Genomic DNA, 24,353 nt, shown 5'->3' on the forward strand with positions numbered 1-24,353 from the left:
ATAATAATAAATATGTTGAATAAAAAACAAATACATTTAAATTTAAACATTGTTTTAATTTAAATTTGTGAAAAATAATGAATAAAATAAATAAAAATAAGAAATAATCAGATAAAAATATTAAATATAAAAACTACTAAAGTTATAATAAATATTTAAAAATGATTAAATAAAAATAATTGAATAAAAATAATAAAATAAAATAATAAATAATAATAATAAATAATCAGATCAAATATGCTGAATAAAAAACAAATACATTTATATTAAATTTATAAAAACAATAAATAAAAATAAATAATCAGATAAAAATGTTAAATGTGAAAACTACTAAACTTATATTAAATCTATAAAAATAATAAATAAAAATGATTAAATAAAAAAAATTAAATAAAATAATAAATAAAACAATTACATAATATGTTAAATATAAAAAATACTAAATTTATATTAAATCTATAAAAATAATAAATAAAAATAATTAAATAATAAGATCAAATGTCAAATATAAAAACTACTAAACTTATATGAAATATATAAAGATAATAAAAAATAATATTTATTATTAACGTCTGTGACGTTCGTCCACGGCGTCAGTTTCTCTACTCACCGATCAAAGCGTCCAGATCTGGGGTCGTGTGGTTGGCGTTCACCACGTGGCCGTCTTCCTCTCCTCCTCCTCTTCCTCTCCTCTCTCGTTCCTCCCACTCGTCCTCTCCTCCTCTCCTCTCTCGTTCCTCTCCTCCATCCTCTCCTCGGTCTCTGTCGTCCGCGTCCGTGCCGTAGAAGCCGGAGACCTCCAGGGAGGCGTCGCCCGCTCCCGGCCCGCTGAGCAGCTCCTTCTCTGGGTCGGTGGCGTCCTGGCGTTCCCCGTAGCTCTCCGCGTCCTGGGGAGCCACCAGATGAACCATGCGCTGGAATAAATAAATAAAATAAATCATTATTTTATTACAAATGAGAGAAAAAGCCTGTTTGCTCCTTTAATTCTGATTTATTTATTTATAATAATTATTATTAAATTTACATTTATTTGCTTTGAATAAACAAGAAAAATACACAAATATATAAATTTAAATATATAATATTAAAATAATAAATGCAAAAAAAATAATATGATGAATAATCATGTTAATGTAGATTAAATATATAATAATAACATTAAATAAAGTGGATTTTATTAAAATTTTGAATAAACTGAAAAGAAGATTAAAAAATGTTTAATTTATTTTTTGAAGGGAAACAAAATAATATATATTTATATTTACATTTAAATAAATAATATCAAAATAATGAAATAAAGATATTTTAGATTTAAAAAATAAATATGATTCATTATGTAATAAATAATTACAATAATAATAAAATAAAATAATAAAATAATCAGAAAATCTGTTAAATATGAAAACTACTAAACTAATATTAAATGTATAGAATAATACATAAAATAATAAAATAAAAATAATAAATAATTCGATAAAAAATGTTAAATATAAAAACTAGTAAACTTATATTAAATCTAAAAAAAAATAATAAATAGAAATAATAAAATAATTCTGAAACATCCTGCATTTAATATTATTATTATTAAATTTACAAATAAATACGCTTTTAAAAAGTCGGTTTGCTTTGAATAAACTGAAAAGTAGATTAAAAAATGTTTAATTTATTTTTTGAAGGGAAACAAAATAATATATATTTATATTTATATATATATTTAAATAAATAATATCAAAATAATTAAATAAAGATATTTTAGATTTAAAAAATAAATATGATTCATTATGTAATAAATAAAATAATTAAATAATCAGATCAAATCTGTCAAAAAGACTAAACTTAAATTAAATCTAAGAAAACAATAAATAAATAAATAAATAATTAGATAAAAAAATGTTTAATATGAAAACTACTTAACTTATATTAACACACACAACGTGTAAACATGCGATTAATGGAGAGATGTCAGAGCGAGCAGCTAAGGGTTCGGTGCCTTGCTCAACAGCACCAGATGAACTGGCACCTCTCCAGCCACCATTCATGGTCCACACCTGGACTCGAACCGGTGACCCTCCGGTTCCCAGCCGAGTCACCAATGGACTGTGCGACTGCCGCCCCCAAACGAGCGTGACACGTAGAATTTTTATGCGGTATAAATGGTAAACTTCACGGTAAATTGCGAGATTATTCAACACACACTCATCTCATCTCTCTCTCACACACACTCACACACACACACACACCCTTACAGACACAGACACACACACACACACACACACACACACACACACTTACAGACACAGACACACACACACACACACTTACAGACACAGACACACACACACACTTACAGACACAGACACAGACACACACACACACAAACATACACACACACACACTTACAGACACAGACACACACACACACACCCTTACAGACACAGACACACACACACACACACACACACACACACACACTTACAGACACAGACACACACACACACACACTTACAGACACAGACACACACACACACTTACAGACACAGACACAGACACACACAAACATACACACACACACACACTTACAGACACACACACACACACACACACAAACACACTTACACACACACTTACAGACACAGACACACACACACAAACACACACTAACACACACTAACACACACACACACACACAAACACACACTAACACACACTAACACACACACACACACACACAAACACACACACACACACACACACACACACACACACACTAACACACACACACTAACACACACTAACACACACACACACACCCTACCCCAGACCCGTTATCTGAACCCCTCCCTGAACTCATCCTCACCTCCATCTCGTCTTCCACGTCCAGGTTTTCATCCACAGCCGGACGGGTCCTGGCGACTTCCTGTCCCGCAGACGCCCTCAGGTTGACCTGGGAGGAGTTAGCGGCGTCCATCTTGGCCTGGGAGCGAGACGTCTCGTGGATCTCGGGCCAGCCCATGTCGTGCACCAGATGGGGCTGGGCTCGCACCAGCTCAGGGGCCGAGTGCCGTTTGGTTCTGACTAACTCTTGGATGAAATGCGACCGGGCTCGGGCTTCGTCCTGGAACAGATGAGCCGTCGGGGGGCCGAGCGGGATGACGCGCCGGGGCGACCCCGGTCTGAAGGCGCCGCAGCTCGCCAGGAGCGCTACGGGAAACAGAGATAACACTGTTAAAGAGGATTTCTGTTATTATTATTACACAAAAACGTTTAAATTATTATTATTTCGGTCAATATTGTTCAACATGTTTGCTCCTTTAATTTAAAAATGAATAAATTAATAAATAAAAATAATAAAATAAAATAAATAAATAAAAATAAATAAATAAATTAATAAATAAAAATAATAAATAAAAATAATTAAATAAATTAATAAATAAAAATAATTAATAAAAATAATTAAATGAAAATGATTAATCACGTCTGCAGCAGCAATTTTAATTTTTGTTTTGAAGGGATACATAAATAATATATATATAAATAAATATAATAAATAAATAATATATATATATTACATAAATATATATATATTATATTATTTGTAGTTATTATATATATATAAAAATATAATAAATAGAAATTAATAAATAAAAAATGAATAAATAAAAAAATAAAATATATATAATAAATATAATATATATATTATATTTATTTATTTTATATATATAATAAATAAATAGTATATATATATATTACATATATATACTATTTATTTATTATATTTGTTTATTATATATATATATATAAATAAAATAAATATAATAAATACATATAATATATATTACATTAATATTTTTAAGGGATACATAAATAATATATATGTATTATTTGTGTATCCTTTTAAATAAATAATATCCAAAAAATTTTATAAAGATATTTTAGATCAAAAATAAATATGATTAATTACGTTATGATGACGTAAATCTGTTAAATATAAAAACTACAAAACTTGTATATTATATTAAATCTATAAAAATATTAAATAATTAAATAATTTAGACCAAATGAATCAGATCAAATATGTTGAACAAAAAACAAATAAACATATATTAAGTATATAAAAATTATGAATAAAATTATAAATCAAGCTGCTTTACATTAACATTAACATTTCACTATTTAACTATATTTAACTTTTAAAGTGTGTGTTTAATTTATAACACGGGAAAAAAAGCGTCATTGTGAAACAGACTTTGGCACAAATGTTGTAGTTTTTAACCATTAAAAGTCAAAATCATGATTAAAAATAAAGTTAAATCGATCTCCAGCTCCGGTGTCTCGTCTGAAATTACATTTTTATTTAACCGCCATTTAATCAAACGCCTGCAAAACATCGTCTCATCGTTTAGTTTATCCAATAATGAGCAATCATCACTCCTCCATCTGTGTGTTTGTCACTAATCCGCCTTCACCCCAACAACCCCCGCATGTCTCCCATGATGCTCTCTGTCTGGGACCACAGATGGTCGTCTGACTGAGCAGATTATGAAATCGTCTGCATCACGTCTGCAACACGTCTGCAGCACGTCTGCAACACGACTGCAGCACGTCTGCAGCACGTCTGCAACACATCTGTAGCACGTCTGCAACACGTCTGCAGCACGTCTGCAATATGTCTGCAACACCTGTAACGGGTCTGCAACACGTCTGCAACACCTGTAACACGTCTGCAACACATCTGTAGCACCTGCAGCACGTCTGCAACACGTCTGCAGCACCTGCAACATGTCTGCAACACCTGCAGCACGTCTGCAACATCTGTAACATGTCTGCAGCACGTCTGCAACATCTGTAACACGTCTGCAACACCTGCAGCACGTCTGCAGCACATCTGCAACACGTCTGCAGCACGTTTGCAACACTTCTGCAACACCTGTAACACGTCTGCAACACGTCTGCAACACCTGTAACACGTCTGCAACACGTCTGCAACACCTGTAACACGTCTGCAACACGTCTGCAGCACCAGTAACACGTCTGCAACACCTGTAACACGTCTGCAACGCGTCTGCATCACGTCTGCAACATGTCTGCAACACGTCTGCAACACGTCTGCAGCACCTGTAGCACTTCTGCAACACGTCTGCAACACATCTGCAGAACCTTTAACACGTCTGCAGCACGTCTGCAACACGTCTGCAGAACGTCTGCAACACCTGTAACACGTCTGCAACACGTCTGCAGCACCTGCAACACGTCTGCAACACATCTGCAGCACCTGCAACACGCCTACAACACCTGTAACACATCTGCAACACGTCTGCAGCACGTCTGCAGCACGTCTGCAACACATCTGCAGCACCTGCAACACGTCTGCAGCACGTCTGCAGCACGTCTGCAACACATCTGCAGCACCTGCAACACGTCTGCAGCAGGTCTGCAGCACTTCTGCAACACCTGTAACACGTCTGCAACACCTGTAACACGTCTGCAACACGTCTGCAACCCGTCTGCAGCACCTGCAACACGTCTGCAACACCTGTAACACATCTGCAACACGTCTGCACCACATCTGCAGCACGTCTAGAGCACGTCTGCAACACATCTGCAACAGGCGTAGTCGTGGTGGGGAGGGGTTGCAGCTCGGTGGGCTTTTTACAGATGACGTGGTCCTGATGGCATCGTCGGTCAGTTTGGGGTCCCCTGCTAAAGCTGCTGCCCCCACGACCCAACCCCGGATAAGCGGATGGAGATGAGATGAGATGAGAAGACTGTCTGTGCAGTAGTAGCAGTGATGGTTTCAACACGTGTAGCAGGTAGCATCTACCGTATAAAGTGCTGCAGGAACGAGTCCTAAAACCTGCAAGTGTTAGCAATTTTGCACTTCCTGTTCCCTTGTCTCAAAGTCAATGTTTGTTGTTGTTAGACGCCTTAAATAAGGTTTGTCGTTACAACAAGTTTAAGAGATTTTCACGTTTTGTTCCACAACATAAAATACGTCAGTTAATCCAACTTTTTGAAGCTTGTACATTTTGGAGAAGATCTAAAAATGTCAAAGTTGTTTCCACGCTTCAGATGTGTCACATTTCATTTCCCGGTGTGTGACGTTGTGACTTCACAGCCTCACAGGGAACCATCTGGACCGGTAATAGACTTCTATTCCTGTAATTACTTTGTGCCCCTGGTACTTTCGGGTGCATCTGTGCCTGAGACACTCGGTGGGAAGTCATTATTTCCACTGGAGCTTTCTCACACCGCAGTCACGGAGCTGATGGAAACCATGTTTGAATCACAGCATGAGTTCATGCTCAAGAGCACTCAGGAGAAATATGAAGTCACACTTGTAACATTAATGTGGAGATGCATTTTATTTGGAGCTGTTTCTCTTCAGACAAACTTTCCTCCTCACTGAAATGGTTCAGACCTACTAAGGGCGCATTCACATTGTCCTTCCGCACCGCACCAAAACAGGTTTTTCAGCTAAAGCCTAGAGCCTTTGACCAGTGTGAGTGCAACCGCTCCACGCATAACCGCGGTACGCTTGCCGTCCACAGCCCGTTTGGGAGAGGTGGGCTTTAGTAAAGCACGTTTGCACATGTACGAGCACGAGCGTGCGCACGTGTACGAGCACGAGGCCTACGGCGGTTCTGAGGTCATTTCCTGTGCGTCTGTTGGGACATAGAAAAAAGAAGGAGGGACCATGCGCGGACATTTAAAACAATGGCGGCGAAAGGTTCACGTTGGTGTGATGCGGAGGTGGAGTGTTTACTGCAGATTTGGTCGATGAAAAGATTCAAAAACAGTCGACAAGACGCACAAAAACTCCGAGGTCTACGGAAAGATCTGGAAACAAAGCCACGCATCGCCATGACGTCATCAATGCGTGTGACGTGTTACGGCGTGATGACGTATAGGCAGCAAGAAGCATTCTCCGAGGCCCAGGTAGTGTGAGTACAAACGGGCCTGGAGGGGGGGACAAGGACCCTAAAGCACGGGGCACGGGACGGAGGAACAGTGGGAGGGCGCCCTTAGTGTAGGTACTAACATGTGACAAAAACAGCTGATTATCTCGAGAGTATTTATTTCACCTTTAGAAAGTGCTTCGTATAGAAACCAGTGGCCTATGAAAAACGTCCTGCGTGCCCCACGGCTCGCTGGGGATGACTGATGAGAGGAGAAGAAATGAAAGATGGAGGGATGAAGGAAAGAAGGGAAGTGCTGTGGTTGTGTTAATGCCTCTCTCCTTCACAAGCCCCAAAGTCAGCACTGTGCATGTTTAAACAGTCTTTGTTTGCATTTCCAATCATCCAAGGGACCAATGAGGTGCAAATCACGAAAAATAGAGTTAAAGAGTCCAGAGCCAGAACAGAATCACACAATGAGCCAAAAAACACAATAAACAAATGGATTCTACTCACTGATCTCATCGATCCTTGATCATTTGGGACTAGCAGCGTCCATTAAAGCCCAAAGAGAGGGTTTGAAACTGTGCAATGTTTGTGCTGGTGTAGCTTTTACCTTCCTGATGTGGCTTTGTGCCATTTACCCCGGAGATGTGTACAGCACGACTAATGCAGCGTAGTGAAACACCACTGCACAAATCAATATTTCTGTATTTAAAATGGGTAAAATGACGACATACATGTATAACTTAACACAGACGGTATAAAATATGGACGTTTGCAAATATGGACGTTTCCAAATATGGACGTTTCCCAATATGGACGTTTCCCAATATGGACGTTTTCAAATATGGACGTTTCCAAATATGGACGTTTCCAAATATGGACGTTTCCAAATATGGACGTTTCCAAATATGGACGTTTCCAAATATGGACGTTTCCAAATATGGACGTTTCTAAATATGGACGTTTTCAAATATGGACGTTTCCAAATATGGACGTTTCCAAATATGGACGTTTCCAAATATGGACGTTTCCAAATATGGACGTTTCCCAATATGGACGTTTCTAAATATGGACGTTTCTAAATATGGAGGTTTCCAAATATGGACGTTTCCAAATATGGACGTTTCCAAATATGGACGTTTCCCAATATGGACGTTTCCAAATATGGACGTTTCCAAATATGGACGTTTCCAAATATGGACGTTTCTAAATACGGACGTTTCCAAATACGGACGTTTCCCAATATGGACCTTTTTAAAATATGGACATTTCCAAATATGGACGTTTCCAAATATGGACGTTTCCAAATATGGACGTTTGCAAATATGGACGTTTCCCAATATGGACATTTCCCAATATGGACGTTTCTAAATATGGACGTTTCCAAATATGGACGTTTCCCAATATGGACGTTTCCAAATATGGATGTTTCCAAATATGGACGTTTCTAAATATGGACGTTTCCCAATATGGACGTTTCCAAATATGGACGTTTCCAAATATGGACGTTTCTAAATATGGACGTTTCCAAATACGGACGTTTCTAAATATGGACGTTTCCCAATATGGACGTTTACAAATATGGACGTTTCCCAATATGGACGTTTCTAAATATGGACGTTTCTAAATATGGACGTTTCCAAATATGGACGTTTCTCAATATGGACGTTTCCCAATATGGACGTTTCCAAATATGGACGTTTTCAATTATGGACGTTTCCCAATATGGACTTTTCCAAATATGGACGTTTCCCAATATGGACGTTTCCAAATATGGACGTTTCCAAATATGGACGTTTCCCAATATGGACGTTTCCAAATATATGGACGTTTCCAAATGTGGACGTTTCCCAATATGGACGTTTTCAAATATGGACGTTTCCCAATATGGACGTTTTCAAATATGGACGTTTCCCAATATGGACGTTTCCAAATATGGACGTTTCCCAATATGGACGTTTTCAAATATGGACGTTTCCCAATATGGACGTTTCCAAATATGGACGTTTCCCAATATGGACGTTTCCAAATATGGACGTTTCCAAATATGGACGTTTCTAAATACGGACGTTTCCAAATACGGACGTTTCCCAATATGGACCTTTTTAAAATATGGACATTTCCAAATTTGGACGTTTCCAAATATGGACGTTTCCAAATATGGACGTTTGCAAATATGGACGTTTCCCAATATGGACATTTCCCAATATGGACGTTTCTAAATATGGACGTTTCCAAATATGGACGTTTCCCAATATGGACGTTTCCAAATATGGATGTTTCCAAATATGGACGTTTCTAAATATGGACGTTTCCCAATATGGACGTTTCCAAATATGGATGTTTCTAAATATGGACGTTTCCAAATATGGACGTTTCTAAATATGGACGTTTCTAAATATGGACGTTTCCAAATACGGACGTTTCTAAATATGGACGTTTCCCAATATGGACGTTTACAAATATGGACGTTTCCCAATATGGACGTTTCCCGAATATGGACGTTCCTGAATATGGACGTTTCCCAATATGGACGTTTCTAAATATGGACGTTTCTAAATATGGACGTTTCCAAATATGGACGTTTCTCAATATGGACGTTTCCCAATATGGACGTTTCCAAATATGGACGTTTTCAATTATGGACGTTTCCCAATATGGACTTTTCCAAATATGGACGTTTCCCAATATGGATGTTTCCCAATATGGACGTTTTCAATTATGGACGTTTCCCAATATGGACTTTTCCAAATATGGACGTTTCCCAATATGGACGTTTCCAAATATGGACGTTTCCAAATATGGACGTTTCCAAATATGGACGTTTCCCAATATGGACGTTTCCAAATATATGGACGTTTCCAAATGTGGACGTTTCCCAATATGGACGTTTTCAAATATGGACGTTTCCCAATATGGACGTTTTCAAATATGGACGTTTCCCAATATGGACGTTTCCAAATATGGACGTTTGCCAATTTGGACGTTTCCCAATTTGGACGTTTCCCAATATGGACGTTTCCCAATATGGACGTTTCCCAATATGGACGTTTCCAAATATGGACGTTTGCAAATATGACGGTTTCCCAATATGGACGTTTCTAAATATGGACGTTTCCCAATATGGACGTTTCCAAATGTGGACGTTTCCAAATATGGACGTTTCCCAATATGGACGTTTCCAAATATGGACGTTTCCAAACATGGAGGTTTCCCAATATGGACGTTTCTAAATATGGACGTTTCCAAATATGGACGTTTCTAAATATGGACGTTTCCAAACATGGACGTTTCCCAATATGGACGTTTCCAAATATGGACGTTTCCCAATATGGACGTTTCTAAATATGGACGTTTCCAAATATGGACGTTTCTAAATATGGACGTTTCCAAATATGGACGTTTCTAAATATGGACGTTTCCAAATATGGACGTTTCCCAATATGGACGTTTCCAAATATGGACGTTTCCAAATATGGACGTTTCCAAACATGGAGGTTTCCCAATATGGACGTTTCTAAATATGGACGTTTCCAAATATGGACGTTTCTAAATATGGACGTTTCCAAATATGGACGTTTCTAAATATGGACGTTTCCAAATATGGACGTTTCCCAATATGGACGTTTCCAAATATGGACGTTTCCAAATATGGATGTTTCCCAATATGGACGTTTCCAAATATGGACGTTTCCAAATATGGACGTTTCCCAATATGGACGTTTCTAAATATGGACGTTTCCAAATTTGGACGTTTGCAAATATGGCGGTTTCCAAATATGGACGTTTCCCAATATGGACATTTTCAAATATGGACGTTTCCAAATATGGACGTTTCCAAATATGGACGTTTCCAAATATGGACGTTTCCCAATATGGACGTCGTTTTGCATATAATTAAAAAAACGATGATTTAGAAATAACGCCGTATAGCTATATATTTCATTTTTATTTATTCTTTATCTCAGTGTTCAGTTCGCACATGTTTTTGGTGTTATGTTTAATCAGACATGCTAGTTAGCTTTCGCGGTGCGTTCAAATGCCACTTTTTCCGTTATTTGTTTAGAAAATAAGTATTTTTTCATCTCTCTCATCTCATCTAATCTTCAGCCTTCCCGGGAAAGGGAAGTTTGGGGTCCCCTGCTGGAACAGCTCCAGCAGGGGACCCCAAACTTCCCTTTCCCGGGCCACATTAACCAGCTCTAACTGGGGGATCCTGAGGCGTTCCCAGGCCAGTGTGGAGATCTAATCTCTCCACCTGGTCCTGGGTCTTCCCCGAGGCCTCCTCCCAGCTGGACGTGCCTGGAACACCTCCCTAGGGAGGCGCCCAGGGTTCATCCTTACCAGATGATCCTGAACCACCTCAACTGGCTCCTTTCAACGCAAAGGAGCAGCGGCTCTACTCCGAGTTCCTCACGGATGCTGAACTTCTCCCCCTCTCTCTAAGGAGACTCCAGCCCCCCTCCTGAGGAAACACATTTCACACGCTTGGACCTGGACCTGGTTCTTTGGGTCCTGACCCAGCTTTCATGACCACAGGTGAGGGTAGGAACCAGGACTGAGGGGTAGATCCAGAGCTTTGCCTTCCTCAGCTCTCTTTTCGTCCCAACGGTGCGGTAGAGCGACTGCAGCTCCGCCCCCGCTGCTCCGATTCTCCAGCCAAACTCACGCTCCATCGTCCCCTCACTCGTGAACATGAACCCGAGGTACTTGAACTCCTTCACTTGGGGTCAGGACTCATTCCCTACCTGGAAGAACAATCCACCGGTTTCCTGCTGAGAGCCATGGCCTCAGATTTAGAGGTGCTGATCCTCATCCCGGCCGTTTCACACTCGGCTGCGAATCGATCCAGTGAGTGCTGAAGGTCACCGACCGACGACGCCGTCTTTTTTCATATTGAGGCAAAATCAGAGTAGAAAAGATCTATTTTCCTTCCATCTCAAGCATTCGCCGTATCTCTAATCTGCGATGTTTTCCGCTCTAAATCAGTATTGTTCTCTAAAATCCCATTTCATTCAGACACTTTACTTTGATGTTCACCAAAAAAAACACATCTCTCTCATCCTGCACACGCTCGTTTCCCCACGACAAAGTCACCTTGAGGGTTTTCTGTCCGCAAAAGCAACTTTGCAGCGTAATTGCTTCAGAGTCCACGCAGCGGGAGGGAGCGCGAACAGCTGAGTTATCAGCGTCACACAGATGAACTCCGCGCTGAGGTGGCACCGCGAGAGAAAATATGAGCAGGTGTTGGAGCGGAGATACCCTTCAAAGACCATCAAACCATAATAAACATGATCACACACACCTGAAAGGGACGGGAGTGCGGTTCGTGTTAACCTGAGACGCTTTACACCAACGATCATTGGGACCAGCGAGGAAACACGTCACTGAGTCAGCTTCTCCGGACACAACACTCTCCTACTTATGTTGAGAAAACAGATTTAATTTCTGTCTTAAATGTCAATAAATTACTTTTATATGTGCGACTATAGGCTACAACTACAGTGCCTCAGTTAAAGGAGATAAGGGTGTGAATTTTTCCTTTTTTTAGGTAAATATTCATCTTGTCAAACATTTTGCTCGCGATATTTTCATAATTCCCTGCTGACAAATTTAATTTCAGCTTTAAAAAGCATTTAAATGTGTTAAAATCTCTCTTTTTTCTCTATAAAACATTAAAATATTGTTGTGCCTTGTGCCATTTACCCTGGAGATGTGTCCAGTACAACCAAAAACACCAATTCTGCATTTAAACGGGTGAAATTACCACATATATTTATCACTTTCAGACACATATATATGAAAAACAAATGAATATGGACGTTACCGACAAGAGCTCAAAGTGGGCGTCACCTTCAACATTAATATATCTTTTATGATTCATCACAGATGCTGCAAAAACGAAAATTTAATGTTGTGTTGACCAAATCGACGCTAAACTCAGTTAGCTTGCGTGTAAAAGGAGCTAACGGAGCAAGAAGGACTTTGTTTGGATATTAGTTTGTTACAAATATTTTTCACTATCTGAAGCTAACTTCCATTTTACTTGGATTTTAATGCTAATGTTAAACGGTAATGTTAGCTGTCAACAGCAAAATTGTTAGCATGCTACTGAGCTAACTTGCTACACTTTTCTTTCTTTTTTTAAATACTTGCTACACTTTATACTACTGTGAGATACTGAAATGCTGATGTTAGCATGCTACCATGCTAAATATTACTTGCTAGCATTAGAAAGTTCATATCCAGTAGCTAGACCTATTTGCCGGGCTGTTATTAGCTCTTTAGCTAACGCCACACAAATACAGAAACTCATCCAGTCAAATGTGAAGGAGAGGGAGTTTGTTTGGATATTAGTTTGTCACAAATATTGTTTACTATCTGTAAATTAGACCGAGAGGTTGTTGACTTGAAATGTATGATATTACATAAGCTGACTGCCATTTTACTTGGATTTTAATGCTAATGTAGCTCACAAATGCTAACAGTAATGTTAGCAGTCAACTGCAAAATTGTTAGCATGCTACTAAGCTAACTTGCTACACTTTATACTGTTGGGAGATACTAAAATGCTAAGGTTAGCATGCTACTGTGCTAAATATTACTTGCTAGCCATTAGCAAGTTCATATCCAGTAGCTGGACCTATTTGCTGGCCTGTTTTAGCACTTTAGCTCACGCCACGCAAAAACAAAAACTCATCCAGCCGAATGTGAGTTGTAGTGACCAAACCGACGCTAAACTTCCTTAGCTAGCGGCTAATAGGAGCTAACCAAGCAAGAAGGAGTTTGTTTGGATATTAGTTTGTTACAAATATTGTTTACTATCTGTAAATTAGACTGAGAGGTTGTTGACATGAAATGTGTGATATTACAGAAGCTAACTGCCATTTTACTTAGATTTTGATGCTAATATAGCTCACAAATGCTAACGGCAATGTTAGAAGTCAACAGCAAAAATTTTAGCATTCTACTAAGCTAACTTGCTACACTTTATACTGTTGTGAGATACTAAAATGCTGACGTTAGCATGCTACCATGCTAAATATTACTTGCTAGACATTAGCAAGTTCATATCCAGCAGCCAGACCTATTTGCTGGCCTGTTATTAGCACTTTAGCTAACGCCACGCAAATACAGAAACTCATCAAGTCAAATGTGACTTGTAGTGACCAAACTGACGCTAAACTCTGTTAGCTAGAAGCAAGCAGTTTGTTACAAATATTGTTTACTATCTGAAGCTAACTGCCATTTTACTTGGATTTTAATGCTAATGTAGCTCACAAATATTTAAGGTGATGTTAGCAGTCAACGGCAAAATTGTTAGTATGCTACTAAGCCTACTTGCTACACTTTTCTTTTCTTTGTTTTTTACTTGCTACACTTTATACTACTGTGAGATACTAAAATGCTGATGTTAGCATGTTACCATTTTAAAAATTACTTGCTAGCATTTTACTTGTATTTTAATGCTAATATAGCTCACAAACGGTAATGTTAGCAGTCAACAGCAAAATTGTTATATTATAAAATAATAATAAACTCTCCCCATTCAGAAACAGGTTTTGCGGAGAACGCGTTTGAACGATGTGACGCCGTAATACGATCTTCCCCAGGGTCGGTAGGTCTTGCGCGTAGAACGTAGAGACCAAATTAGACGCGTCAGACTCAAGTGTTTTTCCAGGAAAACGCCGTTTTTCATTCGTCCTGTGTTCTTAATCGTACCGAGACTAATTAGAAACAGTCTCATGGAGGTTGTGTTCAGCGTGGTGGGATCATTCGGGGGGTGGTGTTGCCCCTCAAAGCCCCTTTAAATCAGCTTAAAGTGGCGAGACCCTCCCCCAAATCCCCCAAAACAACCAGTGTAGCCCACGTCCGTGCTGAGGAAGAGGAGGATGAAGCATTTAATCCATTCAGACCCACAGAAAAATTATCTAAACGCATCTAAAGGCGTTTTAATCATTCGTCAAGTAGAAAATATCAAACAGGAAACGCTCCCTGACTCTAAAATGTGACGTTTTGATGCTTTTTATTCCTCATTTATAAAAATAAATGAAATATTATTTGGTTTTTGATGTGATGGTCGAATGAAACGAGCACTTTGAGCTGAAGAAGTTATGACAGGAGTTTAAAAAATATATATTTTGTGATGATTTTAAGGCAAAACAACGATTTGATTAATTCAGATTTATTTAGATTAATAGTTTATAAGTATTTAAGGAATTTATTAGGAAAAAACTCAGTTTATAGCTTTTTAAATGTGTTTTTTTCTGTTTTAAATTGTAATTATTTATGTTTTAAAGACATTATCTCTTAAAAAGCTTACAGTCAAAGTAAATAGTTGTGCAGGCAATCAAAAGATAAAAGATATAAATCACTGTTTTAATTCATCAAATAATCAATAAATTAAGAAAATAAACATTATAACAACCAACTAAGTTTATTGACTGCAGTCATTTTTAATAATTTAAGCAAGTTATCAGTAAAAAGCTTGTAAAACTTCGTATTTTGCCGCTTTTTTCTGTTTTAAATTGTAAATATTTGTGTTTTAAAGACATCTTTTAAAATCTTATAGTCACATAATCAAATAATAATAATATAATAATAATCACATGATAATAATATTCCTGGTTAAAAACAAAAAAATACAAAAAATAATAAATAAATTAAGAAAATAAACATTATAACAACCAACTAAGATTATTTATTGTAATTATTATTATTAAATAAATTATTAGTAAAAATCTTCTAAAATGTGAAATTTTGCTGCTTTTTTTCTGTTTTAAATTGTAAATATTTATGTTTTTAAAAATCTTAGAGTCACATAATAATAATAATAATAATAATAATAATAATAATAAAAATTAATTAATAATAAAATAATAATAATAATAAAATAATAATAAAAATAAATTAATAATAAAATAAATAAATAATAATAATAATAATCCTGGTTAAATAAAGGGGAATACAAACAACCAACTAATATTATTTATTTTATTAATTTAATTTAAATTATCAGTAAAAATCTTCTTAAATGTGAAATTTTGCTGCTTTTTTCTGTTTTAAATTGTAAATATTAATATTTTCAAGACATTTCCTATATTTTAATTTGTTTTATTTATCTATTATAATTTTATTTTTTTTAAATATACATTATAACAACCAACTAAGATTATTTATTTTAATAATTTATTAAATTATCAGTAAAAACCTTGTAAAACTTCTAAAATCTTTTAAGATCTTAGAGTCACATAATAATATAATAATACTTTAATAATAATTAATCCTGGTTAAATAAAGGGAAATACAAACAAAATATATTATAATATTATTTATTTTATTAATTTAAGTAAATTATCAGTAAAAAGCTTCTAAAATGTGACATTTTGCTGCTTTTTCTGGTTTAAATTGTAAATATTTATGTTTTAAAGACATTATCTTTTAAAATCTTATAATCACATAATCACATAATAATAAAATAATAATATAATAAAAATAATCCTGGTTAAATAAAGGGTAATACAAAAAAATTAAAAATAAAATACACATTATAACAATTGACTGATTATTTATTAAATTATTATTATTATTAAATCAATTATCAGAAAAAAGCCTCTTAAATGTGATATTTTGCTGCTTTTTTCTGTTTTAAATTGTAAATATTAATGTTTTAAAGACATTTCCTATATTTTATTTTATTTTATATTATTTTATTTTTATCATAAAGTTAAAAACAAAACAACCTGAAAAAACATTAAAGCACAGTTTTCATCACATAATATTATTAAAGTCCGTGATGACTCTGCAAAACTGCTGCTGAACAAACTGATGACTTTCGTGTGTGTGTGTGTGTGTGTGTGTGTGTGTGTGTGTGTGTGTGTGTGTGTGTGTGTGTGTGTGTGTCAGACACCGCAGTGTGTGTGTCTCTGGCTGCACTGCGCGCCTCCCACACACTGACAGCCCTTCATCCCCTCTGCAGAACAGTCCATGCTGCAGGTTTCCATTATTATTATTATGAATAATAACAATAACAACAACATCAATAACAACAACAATAATAACAACAATAACAATAATAACAACAACAACAACACTGTGATTTCCCTGCTGTGCGTTAAAAACACATGATTCTGCAGCTGTTTGTGTCGCGATGGTGCAGAAAACACACTCACCGGTCAGTGTGAAGAGGACCAGGCCGTGCATGTCTGCTGCTCTTCCTCCTCTTCCTCCTCTTCTCCTCCTCTTCTTCTCCTCTTCCTCCGGACAGATCACACAGATATTCAGCTGCAGACCGACAGGAAAGCACCGAGTTCACCGCCGCGCAGCCCCGTGCAGCTGAGTGCGGAGGTGTCCGTGCAGGCTGACAGAGCTGTGTGTGTGTGTGTGTGTGTGAGTGTGTGTGTGTGTGTGTGTGTGTGTGTGTGTGTGTGTGTGTGTGTGTGTGTGTGTGTGGTCAGACCTGGATCACAGCCGCCGGCCTGCAGCTCCTCCTGCGGCCGAGGGAAGTCGCTGCTGCAGAGCGACTGTGGCTCTGATGCGTTCAGGTGCACCTCGGAAAAAACAGTGTTGCTTCTTTTTTTGTCATTTATTTAAAATTAAAGGATAAATAAGTATATTTTTTTTATTAAAAGCTAGATTTAAAAAGAATGGTAGTGTTTCTTTTATATGAATATATATATATTTAGTCTGAATTAAAGGTTGAATATGGAGAATTAGCAGAACACCATCTAGTGTCTCAAGATCGTCGTGGCAACAACAAAAGATCCATCACACCATAAAAACAAGGATCAGAGGAGTTTCACTGGCAGTTACCGTTAGCTGTTACTGTTAGCCGTTACATTAGCCGTTACTGTTCGCAGTTACTGTTAGCCGTTAGTGTCAGCCATTACTGTTAGCCGTTACTGTTAGCGTTACTGTTAGCTGTTAGCATTAGCCATTATCATTAGCCGTTAACGTTACCCTTTACTGTCAGCAGTTACCTGTTACTATTAGCCATTACTGTTATCCATTAACATTAGCCGTTACTGTTAGCCATTACTGATAGCCGTTACAGTTAGCCATTTCCCATTCTGTAAGCTGCTACTGTTAGCCGTTACTGTAAGCCGTTACTGTTAACTGTTACTGTTAGACGTTACGTTAGCTGTTACTGTTAGCAGTTAACATTAGCCGTTACTGTTAGCCATTACTGTTAGCCGTTACAGTTAGCCATTTCCCATTCTGTAAGCTGCTACTGTTAGCCGTTACTGTAAGCCGTTACTGTTAGCTGTTACTGTTAGACGTTACGTTAGCTGTTACTGTTAGCAGTTAACATTAGCCGTTACTGTTAACCGTTACTGTCAGCCGTTACTGTTAGCCCTTACCATTAGTTGTCACTGTTAGCAGTTAGCATTAGCCATTATCATTAGCCGTTAACGTTACCCTTTACTGTCAGCAGTTACCTGTTACTATTAGCCATTACTGTTATCCATTAACATTAGCCGTTACTGTTAGCCATTACTGTAAGCCGTTACAGTTAGCCATTTCCCATTCTGTAAGCTGCTACTGTTAGCCGTTACTGTAAGCCGTTACTGTTAGCTGTTACTGTTAGACGTTACGTTAGCTGTTACTGTTAGCAGTTAACATTAGCCGTTACTGTTAGCTGTTACTGTTAACCGTTACTGTCAGCCATTACTGTTAGCCGTTACCCATTACTGTTAGCCGTTACCCGTTGCCGTTAACAGTTACCGTTTACAGTTACCGTGAGCAGTTACCATTAGCCGTTACTATTAGCCATTACTGTTAGCCATTACTGTAAGCTGTTACCGTTAGCTGTTACTTTTAGCCTTGACTGTTAGGTTTTACTGTTAGCAGTTACCCAAAACTTCTACTGTTAGTCGTTACAGTTAGCCGTTAGCGTTAGCGGTTCCAGCTAAGTGCAGATGAAAGTGATGTTAGCATCAAGGAGCAGCGTAGCCATGTGGGCGTGCGTTTGAATGGCGTTCCTCTCCTTTCTCTCAGTCCATGGAGTGAATGCTCGGCCTATAGTGACTCTGGTTGTTGCCCGTCTCCGCTCACTCAGCTGCTGGGACAAAGAACGCCCCCTTCACTGAGGCTCCCAAGCAGCTGCACGATTGGCTAACTCCATTTCACCCAGAGCCAGCCTACAGTAGCTGCACCCAACAACAGACAACCCTGGCAGCCAGCAACGCCCAACGCTATTGGCTACAGCCATGGAAACACAACGGGACAGGAAGTCATTATCAAACCCGTCAAAAAAAAAGTAAAATATTAAGTTGTTTTTTTTAAATATATCTTTTAATAAAGATTTTACATATTTAACCTTTAAAGTTTAAAAAAAACTTTTACAGGTTTGATGACGACTTTGTCACGTTCTGTTTCCATGGTAGCAGCCAATAGCGTTGGGGGCGTTGCAGGTTGCTATGGTTATCTGTTGTTGCTACGGAAACAAGGAATCATTCTGAGTTGAAAGCTAGCTAACTAGCTAACCACTCAAAGAACGTTAAATAATGTTGTAAAATTAAATAATTAGCTAAATTAGTAATTTTTTTGTATGATTCATCACTAGGCAACAGTTTCGGGCCCGTTACTTTAAAAAAATAATTAGTTAAAGTTACTTTTCCCCCCAAAAAATTATAAATATTTATGATAAATCTGAATATTTTAACACAAATCTGAGCTGTTTTAATGTTGCTGTGGGACAAACTGAGACGTCTCCAATCGAATTTCATGTATTATTGTTACGTTATAATTAATATTCATAAATTCCATCAATAAAAATAACGTTATAACTTATGTTAATATTAAATAATGACACTGAAACCGACTCAAAACGCTGTATTTCACATTTACGCGGTTTTCTCGTCCGCTGAAGAACCGTAGAGACGTAGTTGCTTCAGTGAGCAGTTCATAAACACATCAGATGAGATTATAATCCACTTGTTAACGGATAGAGCCCGGACAGGAGGTCGTCAGGTGGTCCCCAACCATCAGGGGGCGTTTCGACCCTTAACCACAACACCCTCAAGTTGGCGGGTCCGCAGTGACTGGCGTCTGTGTCACTGTCCTGGTCGTTGGCGTTGGATCTGTCCTAGCGAGTCTCTCGACCCCCCTCTCTCTCGGAAGACTCTGGGGGTATTGCTCATTTGTACACTCTGATGCTTGGTGCCCTCTTACGAGTGCTGCAACCCTCGTTACCCCGCCAGTCTGTCCTGGAGGTCAGCTGTCTCTCCGGCGCCACCGACCTTCTTCGGTCGCCATCCAGACTTTCCTGAAAGTCACTGGTTTCCCACGGAGTTCAGTTCGTAAATACATCAGAGATGCGATGATCATCCACTTTTTAATGGTTAAAGCCCGGACAAGAGGTCGTCAGGTGGTTCCCAACCATCAGGTGGTTCCCAACCATCAGGTGGTCCCCAACCATCATGTGGTCCCCAACCATCATGTGGTCCCCAAACATCATGTGGTCCCCAACCATCATGTTGTGCCCAAACCATCATGTGGTCCCCAACCATCATGTGGTCCCCAACCATCAGGTGGACCCCAACCATCAGGTGGTCCCCAACCATCATGTGGTCCCCAACCATCAGGTGGACCCCAACCATCAGGTGGTCCCCAACCATCATGTGGTCCCCAACCATCAGGTGGTCTTTAACCATCATGTGGTCCCCAACCATCATGTGGTCCCCAACCATCAGGTGGTCTTTAACCATCATGTGGTCCCAAACCATCATGTGGTCCCCAACCATCAGGTGGACCCCAACCATCAGGTGGTCCCAAACCATCATGTGGACCCCAACCATCATGTGGTCCCCAACCATCAGGTGGACCCCAACCATCAGGTGGTCCCCAACCATCATGTGGTCCCCAACCATCAGGTGGACCCCAACCATCAGGTGGTCCCCAACCATCATGTGGTCCCCAACCATCAGGTGGTCTTTAACCATCATGTGGTCCCCAACCATCATGTGGTCCCCAACCATCAGGTGGTCTTTAACCATCATGTGGTCCCAAACCATCATGTGGTCCCCAACCATCAGGTGGACCCCAACCATCAGGTGGTCCCCAGCCATCATGTGGTCCCCAAACATCATGTGGTCCCCAACCATCAGGTGGTCCCCAAACATCAGGTGGTCCCCAACCATCAGGTGGTCCCCAAACATCAGGTGGTCCCCAACCATCAGGTGGTCCCCAACCATCAGGTGGTCCCCAAACATCAGGTGGTCCCCAACCATCAGGTGGTCCCCAACCATCAGGTGGTCTCCAACCATCAGGTGGTCCCCAGCCATCATGTGGTCCCCAGCCATCATGTGGTCCCCAACCATCATGTGGTCCCCAACCATCAGGTGGTCCCCAAACATCAGGTGGTCCCCAACCATCATGTGGTCCCCAGCCATCATGTGGTCCCCAACCATCATGTGGTCCCCAACCATCAGGTGGTCCCCAAACATCAGGTGGTCCCCAACCATCAGGTGGTCCCCAAACATCAGGTGGTCCCCAACCATCAGGTGGTCCCCAACCATCAGGTGGTCTCCAACCATCAGGTGGTCCCCAGCCATCATGTGGTCCCCAGCCATCATGTGGTCCCCAACCATCATGTGGTCCCCAACCATCAGGTGGTCCCCAAACATCAGGTGGTCCCCAACCATCAGGTGGTCCCCAAACATCAGGTGGTCCCCAACCATCAGGTGGTCCCCAGCCATCAGATGGTCCCCAACCATCATGTGGTCCCCAACCATCATGTTGTGCCCAAACATCAGGTGGTCCCCAACCATCATGTGGTCCCCAACCATCATGTTGTGCCCAAACATCAAGTTGTCCCAAACCATCATGTGGTCCCCAACCATCATGTGGTCCCCAACCATCATGTGGTCCCCAACCATCATGTGGTCCCCAAACATCAGGTGGTCCCCAACCATCATGTTGTGCCCAAACATCAAGTTGTCCCAAACCATCATGTGGTCCCCAACCATCAGGTGGTCCCCAACCATCATGTGGTCCCCAACCATCATGTGGTCCCCAACCATCAGGTGGTCCCCAACCATCATGTGGTCCCCAACCATCATGTGGTCCCCAAACATCAGGTGGTCCCCAACCATCATGTTGTGCCCAAACATCAAGTTGTCCCAAACCATCATGTGGTCCCCAACCATCAGGTGGTCCCCAACCATCATGTGGTCCCCAAACATCAGGTGGTCCCCAACCATCAGGTGGTCCCCAACCATCATGTGGTCCCCAAACATCAGGTGGTCCCCAACCATCATGTTGTGCCCAACCATCAGGTGGTCCCCAACCATCATGTGGTCCCCAACCATCATGTGGTCCCCAACCATCAGGTGGTCCCCAACCATCATGTGGTCCCCAACCATCATGTGGTCCCCAACCATCATGTGGTCCCCAGCCATCATGTGGTCCCCAACCATCATGTGGTCCCTAACCATCATGTGGTCCCCAACCATCAGGTGGTCCCCGACCATCATGTGGTCCCCAACCATCAGGTGGACCCCAACCATCAGGTGGTCCCCAACCATCAGGTGGTCCCCAACCATCATGTGGTTCCCAACCATCATGTGGTCCCCAACCATCAGGTGGTCCCCAACCATCATGTGGTCCCCAACCATCAGGTGGACCCCAACCATCAGGTGGTCCCCAACCATCACGGGGCGTTTCGACCTGTTACCACAACACCCAAGTTGGCGAGTCCGTGACTGGCGGGGTCACTGCGCCTCTCATCCAGGCTTCCAGCTATCGTCCTCTTTCTTATGCCAGCTCATAATTAAATTGTAACACTGTTACGCTGTAACGGCGTTATAACGACGGTAAGAGCAATTAATCAGATTACGCGTCCCTAATAAAAGTTTTAACGCCACTGCTCGGCAACCAACCTGGCAACCCGGCTGCTGTAATTAAGACGTTGCAGTGTAAAAACATTTCTATTATTGATGCTTTAATAAACAAGTAGCATTTTAATGTTGTAGCCGGTTAAGATGAGGATGATTTTAGCTGTTTTATACACTGTTTTTTTAGAGTTTACTCTATAATTTTGTACATTTTAAAGCGTTTCCTGCACCTCAAAGCTGTAAAAATTACACATTTCTACAAATTCATTCACATTTAAAGTTATTTCACTTTTTTTAATCATGTTTAAATACCTGTTTTTATACTTTAAAACAGCTTAAATTGTGTTTTGTAATAAGGATAATGAATTAAATTCCTATTCTGTAGCTTTTTATTCATTCAAATTCAACTATTTAAGGTTTTAAGCAAGTTTATTAACCCGTAATGTTTTTTGTGGGTTTAATATCAAACCTGCGACGTCACTAAAAACGTCAGAAATGCAGATTTAAAGAAGCTTTACTTGGAAATACTCAAACTTTACGCTCTAAATATGTTTAATAAGTAAACTTAAAGAGCAGCCGCTGAAGGTGGCAGCCGGTTCGACCCCGACCCTTCGTCTCCCCCTCTCTTACCCCATTTCCTGTCTATCCTATCAAATAAAAGCCTTAATCGTCTTAAACCTGTAGAAATTACACATTTCTACAGTTATTCTAGTTTTTTAATGACGTTAAAATACCTGTTATTATGCTTTAAAACAGCTTAAATTGTGTTTTGTAATAAGGATAATGAGTTAAATTCCTATTCTGTAGCTTTTTATTAATTAAAATTCAACTATTTAAGGCTTTTAAGCACGTTTATTAACCCGAATGTTTTTTATGTTTTAACCCTCCTGTTACCCTCAGATTTGACTAACACCATTTATTCTTGGGGTCAATTTGACCGTTAAACACCTCTAAAATGATCATAACCAATGTGTGACTCAAGTGAAGTCGGGTACTTTATGTTTTTATTTAACAAAATGAAAAATATCACTGATGTTAAACTGCATGGAGGGATTTCTGTGTGTGTGTTTTAAAGTAAGTCTGTTATTTTAAGTGCTATTTTGTGACCTCATATGATATTTGAATTGTAAAATAAACAATAATAATAATGATTAAATCATCCAGATTATCAAAGTGACCCAAAGGAACACCGATGAGACAAGTACATGTAGGATAAGAACAATAAAAAAATATATATAATCATGACAATTTTAGGTTTTTTATGAGTTGTCCCCATAAAATGAGGAAAAGTCATAAATATAAAGCAAAAAAAACATTAAAAAATTACGTTATTTAGAGATTTTAAACATTAAATGGGGTCAAATTGGCCCTTAGGAGAACAGGAGGGTTAAACATCAAACCCGCAAAGTCACTAAAACGTCAGAAATGCAGATTTAAAGAAGCTTTAATTGGAAACACTCAAACTTTACGCTCTAAATATGTTTTATAAGTAAACTTAAAGAGCAGCCGCTGAAGGTCCTTGAGGCAGCTGTCACCAAATCGACTCCGACCCTTTGTCTCGCCCTCTCTCTCACCCCATTTCCTGTCTATCCTATCAAAATAAAAGCCTTAAAAA

General features: G+C 39.2%; 1 protein-coding gene across 1 annotated transcript in view; it reads right to left on the minus strand.

The window, feature by feature from the left end:
- Positions 1 to 17,143, minus strand: part of podxl2 (podocalyxin-like 2) — a gene marked incomplete at its 3' end in the record, with an annotated part of 37,737 nt that extends 20,594 nt beyond the window's left edge. Inside the window, exons 1-3 of the mRNA XM_083939714.1 lie at positions 17,075 to 17,143; positions 2,858 to 3,201; positions 611 to 914 (exon numbers count right to left, since the gene is read on the minus strand). Coding sequence (XP_083795840.1) covers positions 611 to 914; positions 2,858 to 3,201; positions 17,075 to 17,105 — 679 coding nt within the window. The 5' untranslated portion in view covers positions 17,106 to 17,143. The remainder of the gene's footprint in view (positions 1 to 610; positions 915 to 2,857; positions 3,202 to 17,074) is intronic.
- Between the last annotated feature and the right edge of the window lie 7,210 nt (positions 17,144 to 24,353).

This window comes from Echiichthys vipera (assembly GCF_963691815.1).
Source record: "Echiichthys vipera genome assembly, chromosome: X".
Classification (NCBI taxonomy): Eukaryota; Metazoa; Chordata; class Actinopteri; order Perciformes; family Trachinidae; genus Echiichthys; species Echiichthys vipera.